At 51.2% G+C, this 17,046-nt stretch overlaps 1 protein-coding gene across 6 annotated transcripts in view; it reads right to left on the bottom strand.

Moving 5' to 3' along the window:
- The window catches only part of Cabin1 (calcineurin binding protein 1), a 122,042-nt gene that overhangs the window by 51,135 nt on the left and 53,861 nt on the right, over window positions 1–17,046 (bottom strand). For 2 of the 6 annotated variants that reach the window (XM_087598410.1, XM_087598414.1), the window contains 2 exons: window positions 16,014–16,105; window positions 1,872–2,054 (listed from right to left, as the gene is read on the bottom strand). In XM_087598410.1, the coding sequence (XP_087454536.1) occupies window positions 1,872–2,054; window positions 16,014–16,105 (275 nt within the window). Of the gene's footprint in view, window positions 1–1,871; window positions 2,055–15,926; window positions 16,120–17,046 lie in introns of those variants that run through there. The other 4 variants (NM_053575.2, XM_087598411.1, XR_015645094.1 and 1 more) reach the window with 3 other exon arrangements.

Below are 17,046 nucleotides of genomic sequence, written 5' to 3'. Positions count from 1 at the left end.
GGGACATGCTAACAGCACAGAGGGCCACAGAACATCAGCAGAGTCTCCGTGTCTAAGAGTAAAACTAGCAGTGCTGTGCTAGAGTGTGCGAGGCACGTTACGTGCTCCTCTCTATTCTAAGTTTCCTAACGTGCATTTATTTCCATTACAGAATACAGCCAACAGGAAGGGGGACAGCACAATGACTGCCAAGAAAGTGGGGCAGGGCTGCACTTCTTCTTCTTTCTGGTTCTCAGAGACAAAATGTGCTCTGTGTTCATTCTGCTATCAAACCTGTGACCCTCCCGCCTCAGCCTGCTGAGCTCCAGTTAGAGATGCATCACCACATTGCGGCTTTAGCCTTACCCCCACCCCCTTGCTACTTTTTAAGACAGAGTCCTACTGTGTAGTCCTGGCTGCCTCCCAAGTGTGGGGATTAAAGCCATGCACTATCACACCCAGCTTTAACCTGTCTCTTGATGGTGACCAGGCACAGGTAAATCTATCTGATAAGAGTCCTATAAGGACAGCCAGGGACAAAGAACTAGAAGAGTCCTATCCTCCTCTAATGGCCTTGGCCCACCACCACAGTTACAAGTGAGCCTCTAACTTGCATAGAAACCTGCTGAGGTTAGGGCCCAGGCCCCAGAGGATGCAGGCTACCGGCCACCCAGCCCACCCAGAAAGCAACAGAGAGCAGTGACTAAGGCTGACCTCCTCACCCTTTCTCAGCCTCAGAAAAGGCCTCAAGGCTTTCCTTCTCAGGTGTCTTAGAAGGCAGTGTCTGGTCTGGGACATCTGAATATGGGACTGGGTTTTCTGGCAAATACATGGCATTACCAAGAACGGGAAAGCTCTTGGGAAGACTAATGAGGAAGGGACTTGCTGTACAAGCATGAGGGCCTGAATCCAGATTGCCTAAAGCCATGTAACGCTGGACACAGTAGCGCACACACGTGTATCCCAGAGCTCCTGTGGCAAGATAGGAGGTGGACACAGGAGAATCCATGAAACTCACAGGCCAGCCAGCCTGAGGCACAGCAGCAAACAACAAACAAGGTTGAAGGTGCAGACCTGGCTGTGCTCTGACCTCCACGTGTGTGCCAAGCACATGCACACCAGCGCACACACACACACACACACACACACACACACACCAGAAAAGGTGCAGACCTGGCTGTGCTCTGACCTCCACGTGTGTGCCAAGCACATGCACACCAGCACACACACACACACACACACACACACACACACACACCAGAAAAGGAAGCTTTGAGAATCTATGGCTAAGTAGCCACAGTTTAGGAGTGGCAGCAGGGACACCGCAGCCCGCCTATAATCATACTGCTAACTTAGAAGCAAGGCTCTGTAGATTGCCACACAGGAGAGCCAAGGGATCCCAAGGGAGCTGGGCATATCCCAGGCTTAGATCAGTGCTCTCTGCCCAAAAAAGGCAGATTTCCCAAGAAGTCTGATATGATTCAGACTAAAAAGAAAACATACTTGTGACATTCAGAATCCCATGACTTTTTCTGAAAACCATTCATTCACCAAGGCAGGGCAGGCGTACTACACTGACATTGTGAACATGGCCTTCCCAACAGGGAAATGTGTCATCACTGTATGACAAGTGTCGCAGAGCATCTTCAAAAGCTGCCTTATTTAATCCTCACAATTCCTGGGGTTTGGCGCTGGGACACTCCTATCCTCCAGTGTGAACAGAGGCCTAGAGGGGTGAGTGACTTTCCCACTCGCATGCTGGGTGAAGAAGCAGAGGCCATGAAGATGGAGGCCAGGCTGGGCCTGAGCTTTTCCAGAACTCAGAGCTCAGTTCTTCCTGGACTGCCCCAGGTGATCAAAGCAGGCCCAATTTAGCAAGTTAGGCGTCTTACCTCTTTCCTCTGTGGGCCCTGGAAGGTCTTTACCACTTGGTCCTGCTTGAGCACTGAGCCCAGAGATCCTCTTCTCTGGAAGGAGCTTTCGAGAACCGTCCAGCAAACTTGTGGGCTCATTAAAGAAGTCCTGTGTTGAGCTGGAGTCTGACAGTGCCACAGCTGTGCTGTCCTGGCTTCGGTCTGAAGGAAGGAGGAGGAAAAGGCAGGAGCATGAACTCACACCACTTCTAGCATAGAGATCTACTAGGGCTAGATTCCCACAGAGCCCAGGACTGCCCTGCAGCCGAGCATCCTCTGCGTATCACTCTAACTCTGCTGAGCCCAACCGTCTGAGAGGCCCTGAGCCCCTCACAAAAGGCACCAAACTCTACGGCCAACCTTCCTGAGTTTCTCCAAACAGTAGTCTGGCAAACTCAGCAACTGGCTCCTGTGGGAAAAGCCCGATGTCCTTTGTATACTGTAGGGATAGTCCTACTATGGCTAATTTCAGCTACCAATATGCTTCTGGGAGGTATGGAGTTGAGAAGAGACAGACTGGTCACCACTGTGTAGTGCTGCCATAGAGACTTAAGAGAAGGCCCAGAGGCCAAAAAACAAAACAAAAAAACCAGCAAATATTTTCAAGCAGATGTATGTTCTAGAACAAAGAGTCTAGATTCCTTTGAGTCTTGGACACAAGGCAGTTTGTATCACTCCCTGGCTGTTCCTCTCAGGTCTCCACAGGCACTCTAGGAGAACGACCAGAGGCAGGGCTGGGAGGAAGCTCAAAGAACACAGGCCTAGGGAGGAGGTGCAGCTTAAAGGACATGAAGCTCATCTGGAGCCTCATTCCTAAGGGACAAAACCTCCAGTTTCAGGGCACAGGCAGCAAATCGTGCTGCCTCCAGGATACAGGGTAAGGAAAAGGGGAGAGTTTTTGATATAAGAAAAAGCAGGGAACCCACCACTAGGGAGGGACAGGGTCACTAAGAAAGCTGTACCCCTGAGATGCAGGGACATAGATTAAGTCTGAGGCTTAATCAACAGAGGGAAGCCTCTGCCCCAGGACAGCCAGCAATTACCCACTAGCAAAACAAGCAGAGCAGAATCTGCTGCAGGAGAGAGGAGTGAGCAGGGAGAGCCTGCAGACGCCTAAAGCAGAGAAGAGAACTAGAGAGCTGAGCAAAGTGTCATCTGGAGAAAACATGGAGCCATCATAGCAACCGCAGACCGTAACCGAGCTCAGAGCCCCAAAGGCAGCACACGTGTATCTCTTCCAGGAACAAATATTATTCACTTCAGTCAGTTTCTTTGGTCCTACATGTGATATCTGGTATTCACTATAAAATTATAAGAAATATATACATGTGTTAAGAAACTAAGGGGCTGGAGAGATGGCTCATCGTTCAGAACACTGACTGTTCTGCCAGAGGACCCCGGTTCAAAATCCCAGCAACCACGTGGTGGTTGAAAACCATCTGTAATGGGATCTGATGCCCTCTTCTGCTGTGTGTGAAGACAGCTACAGTATACTCATGTATAATAAATAAATCTAAAAAAAAGAAAAAAGAAAAAAAAGAAAAAGAAGAAACAAACAAAAACCCATACTGTAAAGAGGCAAAATAACAGAACTAGAATTGGAGGTGTTCATTGACTATTTAAAATAGTAACAATTAATTAATGCGATGTACAGCTATAATTAGGATGTTACAGCTATAGTGGAAAACTTGCATACTACCCACGAACAGATGGCAAATTTAAGAGTGAGCTGGAAATTATACAGAAGAGTCAAATGCAGTTTCTAGAAATAAAAAAACAATAACCAGAAATGAGATAATGCTTTTGGCCAGGCTTCCCAGCAGACTTGACACAACTAGGTTGAAGGATCAAAACTTAAACTAGAGGGCTGAGAAGATGGCTCAGGGGTTAAGAAAGAGCACTGGTTGTTCTTATATAGGACCTGAGTTTGGTTCCTGTCACCCACACAGTGGCTCAAAACCACTAGATCCAGGAGATCTAGCACCCTTTCTGGTCTCTGGGCATCAGCCACTCACATACTGTACATATTTATACATGCAAGCAAAATACACATACGGAAAAAAAATAAACTTAATTCCTGGCATCACAAACAAAACTTAAAACTGATGGAATATAAACAATCCAAATTAGAGGGGTGGGGTGGCAAAGCAGAAGAGAGCACATACATAAGCGCTCTAACCCCTCACCCAGAGTCACAGAAATGAAAGAGTAGCATTTGTCCAGCATATGCAAAGCCCTGGGTTTGCCCCCAGCACTACAAAATTTAAAACACAGACTTTTCCAAAAATAATGAAGCACACTGAGTCACCGAGAACCTCAGAGAGCACAGAGGAAGGATTGTTTACACACGACAGAGGGATCACACATGAACAGACTGTAGCCGGGGATTCAGAAAAAGGAAGACCCACGGGGCTGGAGGGACGAGCAGAGGTTAAGGGCACTTGCTGCTCTAGCAGAGCCTCTGGACCCGATCACCAACACTTGCATGGTGTCTCACAACAATCTACAACTCTAGGGCCACGGGCCCAACACCGAAGGCCAGGCAGAACACTCACACACATTAAATAAACAAATCTTTTAAAAGGTTAAGAAAGTAAAGCAACAACAGACTTCTGACCAGAAAGCATGTACGCATGTACCAGATAATATCTTTGTGTCAGGGCAGGGGGAAAAATCCAGACTTTTGAATCAGTAACGATAATTTCCTACAAGGTAGGAAGTAAACAAAGACCTTTCTGAGATACAGAGAATCCGAGTAAATTTATTATCAATATATGAGTCAGGAGATGTTAAAATAGAACAAATACGAACCCAGAGAGAAAGCTGGACCCGTATAATAGAAATGTCTCTAGAAATGTCGAACGTGATGATGAACAAACAAGGCCGTCTACAGGCGTGCTGTTGCTAGCACTCATGCTAGTGTAAGGCCAGCACCGATGACTTAGAGACTTGATGTCAAAAACCTGAAGGGACAGCAGAGCACGTAGCCTTGTAAAACACGCAAAGGTAAAATGAACAGACACCAAGGACACCGGGAGGCCCCCAGTGCCGTGAAGAAGTGCAGTGTCTTCATAAGGTTGGTGATGATTAATGATGTCATTGCTAGCCCGGACGCGATCAGTGAGCAAGTGAGAATGTAGTGTGGGCATCTGAGGGTGAAACAGGGATCTAGAGAGCCAAGTTCAAACTCTCCCTGCGTCACTGACCAGGGCAGACACAGCCTACTGTGGCCCTCCCAGTCTTCCTTCAGAACCTTAGGAATCAAACACTGGTGACCAGATCAGCAGGTAATCAGGGGCTTGTATGAGCTGCTTAGTGGGCAAATGAAAAACAAGGTGGAATTATTTCCACAAAGTGGAAAGCCCAGAGTCTGGCAGGCAGGCAGACCGTCAGTGCTGGAGTCCTGCTCCTCCGCTCCCAAGCCTGGAAAGTCTAAAGACTGCGCCACATTTATTTGCACTTTGGTTCCCCTGTGTGTAAAACTAAGGAACAGTGTTTCCTTCCCCAAACTGTCATTATGACTGCATAGGCCATTAAACACACGGTGTCGGTGCAGTACCTGGTGCACATAAAAATGTCAACCCAATTATCCATACAGAACCCATACAGAAGACTAGGTGTGATTTACCAATCATGCCTCACATTAGCCATCAGAAATTTGATTCTGAATGGAGTTTGCTGAGTTACACCGCAGTGGGTACAGATGTCCATTCTTAACCAGTGCACGAACACCCACCCCGAGCCGAGAGGCATGCATAGGACATTGAGAATCAGCTCTGACTTCCAGCAGCTGTTCTGCTGCTCTGACGAGACAGAGGTGTCAACATGCAGCACAGGGCAGACGGCTGTCAAGCCCACAGCCCAGTAAGTCCTAAGCGTGGCTAGCCAGATGTAATAAGATCAGAGGATTTGGGTCACAGATCAGATCCAAGCTGGAACTGTCTTACTTGACAAAGGGCTCTTCCCTTACTCTCAGGGTCAGGCTGTAAGACTTCCCAAGTCCTGAATGAGGGGTGAAGGCCAGGCCTATACTCAGAAGAAACTCCAAACCTGAGTCTCCACCATAACGGAATCACTGCTCCCTCTGCAAGCCCATTGCTGTCTCTGTAGAAAGAGAATACTGACAGATGGTGACCACGGCACTTCTAGTAATTATAAAGAAAGGAGTTCCACGCATATACAGGAAGCCAGAGGACAGCTCTGTGCTCGGCTATCTCTTTCCGTCTTGACAGGGCTCCAGACGGCACTCCGGTAAAGGGCTTTATCCTGTTAGCCCTTGTTGAAGAACTTTGAACTTACAGGTCTCAGGCCCACATTCCAATCTCACGGCTGCCACTGCCATGCTAGACAAACATGGCTGATAGGTCTACTGCTTTAGGCTCCCATTTCACGTTTTTAACACGTTTTAGTGTCCTTATTCCTGAGCCTGGGATCTCCACAGGCTCTATCACATATCACAAGCTAATGACTGCACATAGCTAATGGCCTATCCCATCCTACAGCATTCACTCCGGCCCAGACAGGAACGTGATTAGCTTGGGCAACACCAGGGAGGCCTGAAAGCCCCTAGAAGATGCAGGCCATGCCCTTGCTGTTACCATCCCCACGAGATCCAGGCCAGGGCCAGCTCATCTCAGGCAACAGGAAACATGCTGAGGTGACTGCAACCCGGGGAGCATTTCCAACACTGAGCTTCAGGAAGCCAGCCTTACCAGGATGACCTCACCCACTGGCAGGCTGCCCCACTCGCTCACTGGCTCTCAAGCTGCTAGGCTCTGGGCCTAAAAGAATTACCAGTTTGGTGGAATCCCAGCTGTGATCATTATAAAAACAGAGGATTGACTTGAACAAATGGGTATTTACTCCTAATGAGTTAATACCCTCGCAATGCTTCAACATGAGGGGACCTTGGTTCCACCAGCAACACAGGGAAGATAGCCAGACTATAACGGGAATGCTGTGGGCAAGAAGAGATGATAGAATGGAGGGTTGTGCTCCACTGAAAAGCAACACCCAGCAGAGAGAACATTCTCTTCAGCCTCTTACAATAACAAGACAGCCAACAGCAGCCATAGGGGAGGGACCGAGGCTGGACAGGCCTGTGGATGCACTCGAGGGCTCCTCCCCAACCTCTCACTTGCATGAGAAGCTCTATGAAGCTGGCAGAGCAGAGGCTGCCACTGGTCCTGAGGATGCTGTGGTAGCTCCAGTTCTCTCCTCAGGGAGGACCACAGTCCTGTGGCGACACCTAAAGGTCACAGTGCTAGGAGGAGGTTAGAGGTTGTACACAACAAAGACTGGGAGGCTGGGGCAGCTGGGGGCAGCAGGGCGCTCTGGCAAGGCTGCTGCCTACTCTGTGATTGGAGGGTCTCACAGGCATTAGAAACAGAAGACGACAAGGGCCGGGTTGTAGGTCAGTCAGCAGGACTTTGCTGGCATGCATAAAGCCCTAGGCTCAATTCTCAGCAGCACATAAGCCAGGTGTACACCTCTAACTCCCACACCCACTAGGAGAGGCAGGAGGATCATGAGCTTGAGTCGTGCTTGGCTAGAGAGAGGGTAAGCATCTTCTCCCGTCCTGCTTCTTTCAAGACTAACAGAATGGAAGAGTGTTGCTGTTTTTAATTATGTGTAGCTGTGCCTGTGCACCTGGGTATAGGTGCCCTCAGAGGCCAGAGGGGTTGAATCCTGAGGCTGGAGTTACAGGAGCTTGTGAGTCACGGGACATGGGTGCTGAGCACTGAACTAAGTCCTCTGGAAGAAAGGCATCTTCTCCAGCCCAAGACTAGACACTTTAAGCTACATGTCTTTCTTTTCTTTTTTTTTTTTTTTTTTTTTTTTTTTTTTCGGAGCTGGGGACCGAACCCAGGGCCTTGCGCTTCCTAGGTAAGCGCTCTACCACTGAGCTAAATCCCCAGCCCCCATGTCTTTCTTTTCATTGTGTATATATGAACTCATGCATGCATGCATGCACACACACACACACACACACACACACACACACACACACACACACCACAGTGTGTACATGGAAGTCCGAGAGATAACTAGTTCTGTCACGAAGGTCCCTCGGGTGTGGTGTATGTGTCTTTTCCTGATGAGCCATCCGTCTTGCTGCCCCTCCCTCCTCTCTTTCTCTTCCTTGAGGAAAGAGAACGTTACTTCACAGCCCTGAAACTTGGGGTCTTCCTACTTCAGGCTCTTGATTTCTGGGACCACACCTAGCAGAGGTGAATTTCTTCAAATAAGATATGTTAATAGGATGCAGCAAAGTTCAGGATTCCATTTTTCTCTGTCCCTTCAGGTCTGGTGAGTATGAAACAATGGTGAGTGATTTAAGATAACCCTGATTATAAACTTCGAGAAGACACATATGGTTCCAAATCAAGAACCCAACTGGTGGTTGGGGATTTGGCTCAGTGGTAGAGCGCTTGCATAGCAACCGCAAGGCCCTGGGTTCGGTCCCCAGCTCCGAAAAAAAAGAAAAAAAAAAAAAAAGAAAAAGAAAGAACCCAACTGGTCAGAAGGAAGCCAAGTTTCACTTCTTTCTCAGTAAAGGGGTAAAGATGAATGAAAAGCTCTTAGTAGGTGTCTGGAAGCCTAGCACAGTGGTACACACCCATAACCCCAGCCAGCACTCAGGAGGCTGAGGCAGGGGCCAGCCTAAACCACCTGTCAGGATCGGATTTTAACATAAAAAAGTAGGCTGCTGTAGCGTGCACACACGCAGAGCCCTCCCATCTCCTCTCCCAGGGAGCCACATCTGCCAGGTACAGCTGGCTGAGGACCTTGGGGAGGCAAACAGACAAAGGTAAGAGGGAAAGTCTGCCAGGAGCATTACAGCATGTGTTAAGAGTATCCCAGCTAATAAGGAGATGGCTCAGGGGCCATCAGGTGAAATCAGACAAACAACGGAGCCTGGCTACTCTCCCACAGCATAAGGCCAGCCTGAGGCTCTTAGAGTAACGAGCAAAAATGAGTGAAGCCTGGGGCAGCCTCTCCTCCTCCTCCTCCTCCTCCTCCCCCCCTCCTCTTCTTCCTCTTCCTCCTCTTCTTCCTCCTCTTCCTCCCCCTCCTCCCCCTCCCCCTCCTCCTCTTCTTCCTCCTCCTCTTCCTCCCCCTCCCCCTCCCCCTCTTCCTCCTCCCCCTCCTCCTCTTCCTCCTTCTCCTCTCCCTCCTCCTCCTCCTCCTCCTCTTCCTCCTCAGGAAGCCTTGCCCTTGAGGCTCACCAGTGGGGCTGAAGGAAAAAGGATGACCACACTGTTTCCTCCTGATTCCCAGAAGGCCCTCTGCAGAGAAGTCTTCTTAGCTCGCCAGGCATATAGCCAAGCAAGGGCCAGTGTACTGAGGAAGGCCAGAATTTGAGGAGACTTCTGGGAGAGCAGGGCCATCAGATTCCTTTAGGGCGGTGCTCCCATGCATCACTCTGTAACTTGGGGAGGACTCACCTTCCCTGGACAGAACTACACCTGCTTCATGGAGAGCTGAACTCAGCTTTATCCCCACTCACACAGCATCCAGCCTGGCACACTGATAAAAGTAGGGAGTGTGTGGCAGACACATGGGGCTAGGGCATTGGCGAGAGCACAGAGCTAAGAACTGAGCTTCAGTCCTACCTCTTCCACACAGCTGCCACGGGGTACTGCAGACCTTACCTGGGATCCTGTAGCTGAGGGTCCAAAGAGGCCGACACTGACACTCCAGAGGGCCTCGGCAGGACGAGGGTGGGTGTTTGGCTAATGTTACTAAAGCAAAGACTACTCTCCTGGTTGCTTGCAGAGAGCCACAAAGAGAGAGGCAAAGGCAGGTAGTGTTCAGCCATCTGCTCTATCTCTGAGGGGGTCCTGGGACAGAAACTGCAGGTTGCCCTAGACAGAGCAAGAAATCTACAGAAATCCTTTATGATCAACTTAGCAAGAGACTGACACGTGAATGGGACCCCTAAGGACAGGACACACATCCCACATTAGCCCTGAGTCTCAGAAGCTAGGAGTGTGTGTATTTTCCTGGCGGTCAGCAGGAAAGAGGATCAGCACAACAAGCAGGCAGCAGCCTGGGCCTGACTTTTCATTTCAATGTTCTTTTAAAATCTTGCGTACATGGCAACTTTTCATAGTAACGAGTACTTGGGGCAAGACTACAAAGATCTGGTTCTCCAGCCTGCCTGCTCTGAGCACCAAGTGGGGACAAAGAGCAGCTGCCAGTCACCTGTGGCTGGCACCTCTACCTCTCTACCTCCAGGGTAGGAGTCAAAGGACTAAGAGCCCACTACAGAGTGGGAAGGGGCTGGCTTGGTGACAGAATGGCAGCCTGTCCCAACCGCTCTGAAAGGAGGTTCTCTTTTGAGTCTTTCTTCACCCAGGATTAATTGTGCTCAACACGACAGGATGCCCGGTCTGACAGAGCTTCCTCCTGAGATGCGGGCTTCCAGGATCTCCCTCAATGTGTCTGTGACACTTGCTCCAGCAGATAACTTACAACAGCTCCTGTTTACTCGCTCAGGTTAGCCAATGAAGATGCAGAAAAAGACTGGCCATCACCTCACTGATTGCAGGGGCTCTCACTAGTCACCCTAAAGAGATCAGAATGTCTGCCAACCAGAAAACTAGTTTCTAAAACCACCAACTCAAGTAGAACAAATGTTCTGAGAAGTTTCCAAGAAGGCAAAAATCCTCTCCAGCTGGTCTTTGTCAGCTAGCTACCAGGAAATGATGGGTCCACCAGGAATGGGACTCATGGGTCCACCAGGAATGGGGCTGGCCACGGGAAACACAGGTGCCAGTGGCAGGCTGAAGAGACTGCAGAGGCACCGATGGTAGACACCAGAAGCACAGACACCTTGAGACAGAAGAAAGCAGCAGGGGGGAGCAGGGCATCACACTATGGGGACACAGGCTGCGTTCCCACCCTGTCAGCCAGCTTTCCTGAGTCAGTGAAGCAATGCCAGACACTTCAAGCTCCACCTTGCTCAGAGGGTGGTGGTGCTGTGAGTCTGAGGGTCACTGGGAGTCAGTCCCTTTCACCCTGTAGCTCAGGTCAGGAGATATACTGGCCAGAGAGAATTCAACCTGCTCTGAACTCAATCGCCAAGAACAGATGACACCAGGACGGCTGGCAGCCAACAGCTATCCAATGCATTTTCCGGGAAGGCTCCTCCAATAAAGGCCAAGGAGAATCTGTGTCTGGAGCCAAGCAGAGTATCTGTGGCCCTGTCACTCTGCTGCTCTCCTGAGCTCTCCTCCCACAGCAGCCCTTTGGGCCCACTCCAACACACTGCAGAGCTCTCCAACTCTTTGCCCCCCCCCCCCAAAATCCCTTCGGCATTCTGTAGGCTGATAGCAGTCATCCCACCCACAAACCCAAAGAACCACCCAGCATCTCAAGACACCACCCGGGGGCATGCAGGTCCAACCACAGCAGGGTCAGGACACTCTCAGCTGGACTTTCCCATGGTGCCCTCCTCCATGCCTAGCACACAGCAGGAGCTGTTTAACTGCCGCCATCAGCACTGGCCTGAGAGAGGGTCTCGGAGAGGTTAAGAGTAAGAGTGGAGCAGGAAGATGTCAGCTGACTACCCGGAACAGCAAGGGCTCCCCTGGCAGTCCCTCCCACTTTGGGCAGGTCTATCTACAGGAATACGGAGATCCCACGAAAACCGACCTGCCCGTCTCCCTGGGAGAGCAGGGTGAAGACCAGGCTCAGGAAGGACCAACTGAAGAGTCACTTGCAACCCCTGGCCCTCAGTAGTCAGGGCAGTGTGAAGTACATAGAGCCACTCAGAGTTTTGGCTATCATGACAATCTGCAGTTTTCACACTTGTCCTCACAAGGGGAATTTGGTGTCTTTAGAGTCTGTTGCCTTTCTGTTGCTGTTCTAAGAACAAATGAACAAAGCAAAGGGGGTACAGGCCTGAACTGCCTGCCAGGCAGGGAGGCAGGAGGACAGGGGAGAGGCTACCACTGCCTCTGCGTCAGGCCAGAACTGGGAAACGGGCAGTTGGCAGAAGCCAAGCACAGCACATCAAACACACATTTTTGAAATCACAGGACCAGCAGACATGAAGGTGCTCCTGGTCACAGGGGAAGCAGGGAGCCGGACTGAGGGCTGAGCATGCGTCTGCACTGTTCCCTGAAGCGAGCCGTGACAGGTGCAAGCAGAGAGACAAAGCCTGGAGAACAGAGTGTGGTCAGGGTTAGGGGCAGCACGGGCAATATTGGTGGAGGCCGTGTAGGGTGGGCAGGTGAGCATGGAGACGAGCAGCACACAACAGTGACAGGATGGTGGGTGAGGATGGATGGCCGTGGAGAGGGCATGCTACCCTAGCTTCCCTTCAATGTACCCCTCGACAGCCAGGGCCTGAGTTCCCTGGTAGCTCTGTCCATGCTGGTAATGGGGCAGAGTGGGCATCCCTTGCAGCCACCAATACCAGCGCCCAAGGCTCCAGCTGTTTTTGTCCTGTCTGCCAACACGGACCACAGAACTTGGCTAAACGTGGCCTTTTACCCCTAACCAGGCCAAGCCTCTAGGACATGCACTCTCACACCTCCAGTGCTGACCCTTGGTTCACCCACTCCTCAGCTATGCAACTGACTTGGGGCTCCCTCCTCTAAACTGACAGGGCTGGTGTGTGCACCTGGCACAGCACCGCCAGCAGACCTGGATAGATCTGTCAGAGTCCCAGACAGCCCGCAGGGCAAGCCCTCCGGCTTCTGAGGCCCTTCCTGACTTTGACACTCTCAAGTGACATGGAGCGAGACAGGTGGACAAACAGTGGGGCTCTCCATCCAATAAATAATGCTATAGACACATCCTGAAAGTCAATTAACCAGATCAAATGAGGGCAAAAGCCACTTAGGAAGGGCCCTATACCACGCACCTGTCATTGAGGAGCCTCCAACCAGGACAACACAGAACTATCATCTGTCCTGGGAGAGACTTTGATCTCTCTCTCTCTCTCTCTCTCTCTCTCTCTCTCTCTCTCTCTCTCTCTCTCTCTCTCTCTCTCTGCTCCACCCCAACAAGCAGGAAGCCTGACTGCTCTCGGCTTCGTTTTCTTTAGGGAATAAGCCCACTGCCAAGCCTGACGGCTGTGAAGATGGAGACATACTGCCGTCCTGCAGGCACCTGCTGGACCCGGCCTGGCACAGCATACAGTGCTGTGTGGAGAAGCCTGATGGCTCACACATGTACACATATGCACACACCTGTACCAACTAGCACGGAGGGCAGAACAAGAGCATCTGCCATTTGATGTGCACACACAACAATGACTAGGAGCCCCTGAAGGTGACAGAATACATGACATGTACTTCTCATGCCATTTTGCCCAGAGACAGGGAGTGTCAATACGAAGTATATGGGCCAATTCCAGGAGATACACTGGAAGGAGCTGATTGAGTTGGGACAACAGCGCCTCTGCTGGATACTGCACCTCAACTCCCCCTCCCTTCCCATCTGTTTGGTCAGTCTAAGGTGGCCTTGTGACTTGGGTAAGAAGAGCTGGATATGATGACTGGCTCCTGCGGCCTCAAAGCTTTCACCAAGTGTGATAGGTAGCCTGCAGGAAGTGTTCACCCTCAGTGCATGCAGCATGTTGCAAGACGGGACAGGTCAGGCAGTGGAGCTGGGTCTCACCTTAGGAGGAACGATTGTCAAATGGCTATCAAATGGCAAGCTGCCTATAGCCACATGGCGATGCACATCGTTTGTGGCCATATTCTGGCCAGAAAGTTGGGGTAAAACCCAAGAATAATGACATCCCCCAGGACCTGGCCGTCCACTCTATGGGGTTCTAGTTCACGGATGACCTGCAGAACTGCATCTAGAAGTGGCCAGGCAGTGCAAAATCAATCAAGGCCCTTGTCTGAGGGCTAAGCATGTAATGGGTGCAGTTGGTTTGGAATTCCGTCTCTCCACCACAGGGCCTGTACTGCCCCTGCCCTTCCATCTGACCTCCACTCCCTAGTCCAAGTGTTATCAGGCTAGAAGCACCCTAGCTGCACTGGGAGGGTGCCTCTGACTTAAGAGGAGGTATTAATCCCCCGTCTTGGGTCGGCTCGTGAAGCAGGAGTAGCAAGAAGTAGCGTGGCTTCAGACTCCTGGCAAATGCCTTACCTTGCAACCTGCTTGTTTCTGCCTAAAGTGTGGCCCTTTCCTAGGAACCAGAAACGGATGAAAAGGTTACCACATCTGAAGAGTACAACTAATGTTAGGGCTCTTTTCATTTTCTGTTACAGATATGTCTTTAGGGCCGCAGAGGGTGAAGAGGCTAGGGGATTTTAAAGTGCTATGCTTTCCATGTATTGGGGCTGGACAACAGTGAGGTGTGGAAGCCCAGGGGCTCCACAGATAACAGGAGTCATTTTGGAACTGCTGAAAGCATATCTGAACTTTCTCGCTCTGCGAACTTCAGAACAACCATTAGGTTAGCACCGTACACTTGCCATGCCCAGCACCCAGTTCCTGAACCAGCAGCAGTTCCCTAATCGCTCTAGGGTCACATGTGCTGCGTGGCTTAGCAAGTCCATCAGTGCCGAGTGATGCCATGGGCTCCTCTGAGGCACTCCTGCCTCCCTCCGTCCTGCTTCTAAAAGCATAATCAATCCTGTGGGCGGACAGCCAAGCCCATGGTACCTGCAGTCTAAGCTGGCTGGGCTGCTGGTTCAGGTCCTCCCCAGTCCAAGAGCATGGCAGACAGATGCAACATGGTGTGGGGCTGAATCAGCACCAAGGGAATCTAGCAGAAACTGGCAGAGCAAGGGTCTACTTCTACTGTGCTTTCCTAGTTCTTCAAAAGCCAGTGGCTGGCACAGGGTGGTTCTTGCGAATATGAGTTAATTAAGATGGGGAAGAGACTCTTACATAGAGGGATCTGCTGAGCTGCAGATGGAGGAGCAGGGGTCAGCTCCTCTCTGGAGAGCCATAAACACATCACAGACACAGCCCACTGGGAGGTGGTGAGGCACAGGACATGCACAGATCCTCAGTCTCTTTTCCAACATGTATGCTGTAGGCCCAAACCAAACCTAGATGGATGGATGCTCAAGTGTTCTGTTCTCTCAGGAGATCACCAGCCCCAGAGGAGCAGAGGAAGCCCTAGCCACTGTGTCATCCTTTGCGAAGCTTTTCTGAAATGGATCTCAACACAGCAAGCTTAGGACAGACACCCATGCTCGCCAGGAAACTGTACAGCAGGCAGACCTCCATGGAGCCAAGGCGGCACAAGCCCTGCCCCTCAGCTCTCTACCAGACCTCAGAGTGAGAGCTACCATGGCACCTAGAGAATGCATCCTTCCCTAAGAACCACCTGACATGGGAACAGCCCTGGTGCCAATCCTAGAGCACCCAGGAGTGTCCCATCACCATCCTTGAAGGCGGAGCAGCAGCTCAGATGAGATGAGTGACGTGGAGTGACGGTGCCTTTTGCCTTCCAGCATGACCACCACCTCTCTAGGGTTCCTGCTCAACAGCCCTGGATCCATCAGGCTGCTTATCCTGAGTGCCCTGTCCCCGAGCCCTCAGCTTGTTACTGCACAGGTGGGAACATGGAGAGATCACGCTACAGGCCAGCATGCAAGCCTCCTGATGTAATAATGTTAGTAAGGAATGTGACTGAAGAGTCGCCACCTGCCTCCTCCCACATGAAACAGCCTCTGGAGGCCCAAGAGCAACAGAGCCATGACAGTGCGCTGCCGACAGACAGCCCACATGGAGCGGACAGTGACAAGAATCACTCCAGGCAGCCTGTGGGCACACCCATTTTGCAGGTAGGAAAATGCAAGCTCAAAAGGAAGCTGCCTCCACCAGACCTGCCCTTTCCCTGCCTCCCAAGTGGGCGAGTAGGCAGATGGCGACCTGAGCATGTCTTGGAAGCACAAGCACTGTGAATCCATGAGGTAAATGAACAGCCGCAACATTGCCCGTGTCACCCCAGACCCAGCACCCCCCTCGCAAAACAGAGCGACGAATGAAGTCGCTCAAGCACCCCCCACGCTGGTGCCGCCCTTGGCACAGTAGGGAGAACAGGGACTATACCGTCCGGCGTCGCCTGCTGACGGGGTTTTTTACATTTGACGTAATCGTGGTCAATCGGAGTGGCTGTGTAAGGTGGGGATGTCAGACCTGGGCCAGAGGAGGAGGGAAGGGAGGCTCCGGGGCCCGGCAGTGTCCCAGCTGAAGAGTGGGAGTCCTCATCCACCAGGCAGGCCTTCTCCCTGTGGGGACAGAGCTACACATCAATGTTCACACTATGAGGAAGCAAATGTTCCTATGGGTCAGCACCCTTCCCAGGGCTGCTGTCCACACACCTTGAGTGGTCCCTGACTCATGTGGCTAATGCACTAGGGAGGAAGGGCTTCCCCCATATCACCCTCATAGCCTCCAGCCTCTAAATGGATGCTGCCCAACCTTTCTGGCCAGGGCTAACAGCATCTGGTTCAGGCCCAGGAAACCCTGCAGGGGAGGTAGCAAGCATGTCTTCAGCATGCACACCAAGTCAGAGTCTTTCTGCAAGACAGCTCAACACAGGCGATCCTTGACACATGGGCATCCACATAAAACTCAGGCTACCCATACTATGCAGCAAAAGGTATGGGGCAGGGACAAGGCGCTAACTAAACAGGTCAGCACAGTCGGTGTCACTGCCAAAGAGTAAGCAACTAAAAACACCTTCACTGCTTCTTTGGTGAAGTTTGAGAGAGGAAACACAAACACAAAACGGGAAAGTCACCCTGCCAACCCCCACAACTACCAGGAGAGACAGAGCAGAGACAGCCCTGCTACTTGAGTTAGGGGCTGAGAAAGCAGGGAAGTTGGGCAAGGAAGCATGCTTGCACTCTGGCCCGTCAGCATTTGAAATGAAAAGGGACACTGAGCTACACTTTGCTCAGTTCAAACCCACAAAGGCAAGCGCCCTGCACCGAGGGCCCCTCCAGAGCAGCTGTGCCTTGCTTGGGTTCTGTTTTGTTTGTTTTTAGTTAAGGAACCTGGAGGGGTAGCACAGCGGCAAAACCCTTGCCTAGCATGCACGGGCTCCTGAGCTCAATCTTTTAGTACCACAAAAGCAAAATAAACCTGCAATTGCATGTGTGCAAATAACTACACACACACACACACACACACACACACACACACACACACACACACACACACAAAC

Source organism: Rattus norvegicus, chromosome 20, assembly GCF_021556685.1.
Source record: "Rattus norvegicus strain SHRSP/BbbUtx chromosome 20, alternate assembly SHRSP_T2T, whole genome shotgun sequence".
NCBI classification, from domain to species: domain Eukaryota; kingdom Metazoa; phylum Chordata; class Mammalia; order Rodentia; family Muridae; genus Rattus; species Rattus norvegicus.
The sequence above is the reverse complement of the archived record's forward strand: the minus strand, read 5'-3'. Positions and strand labels throughout refer to the sequence as shown.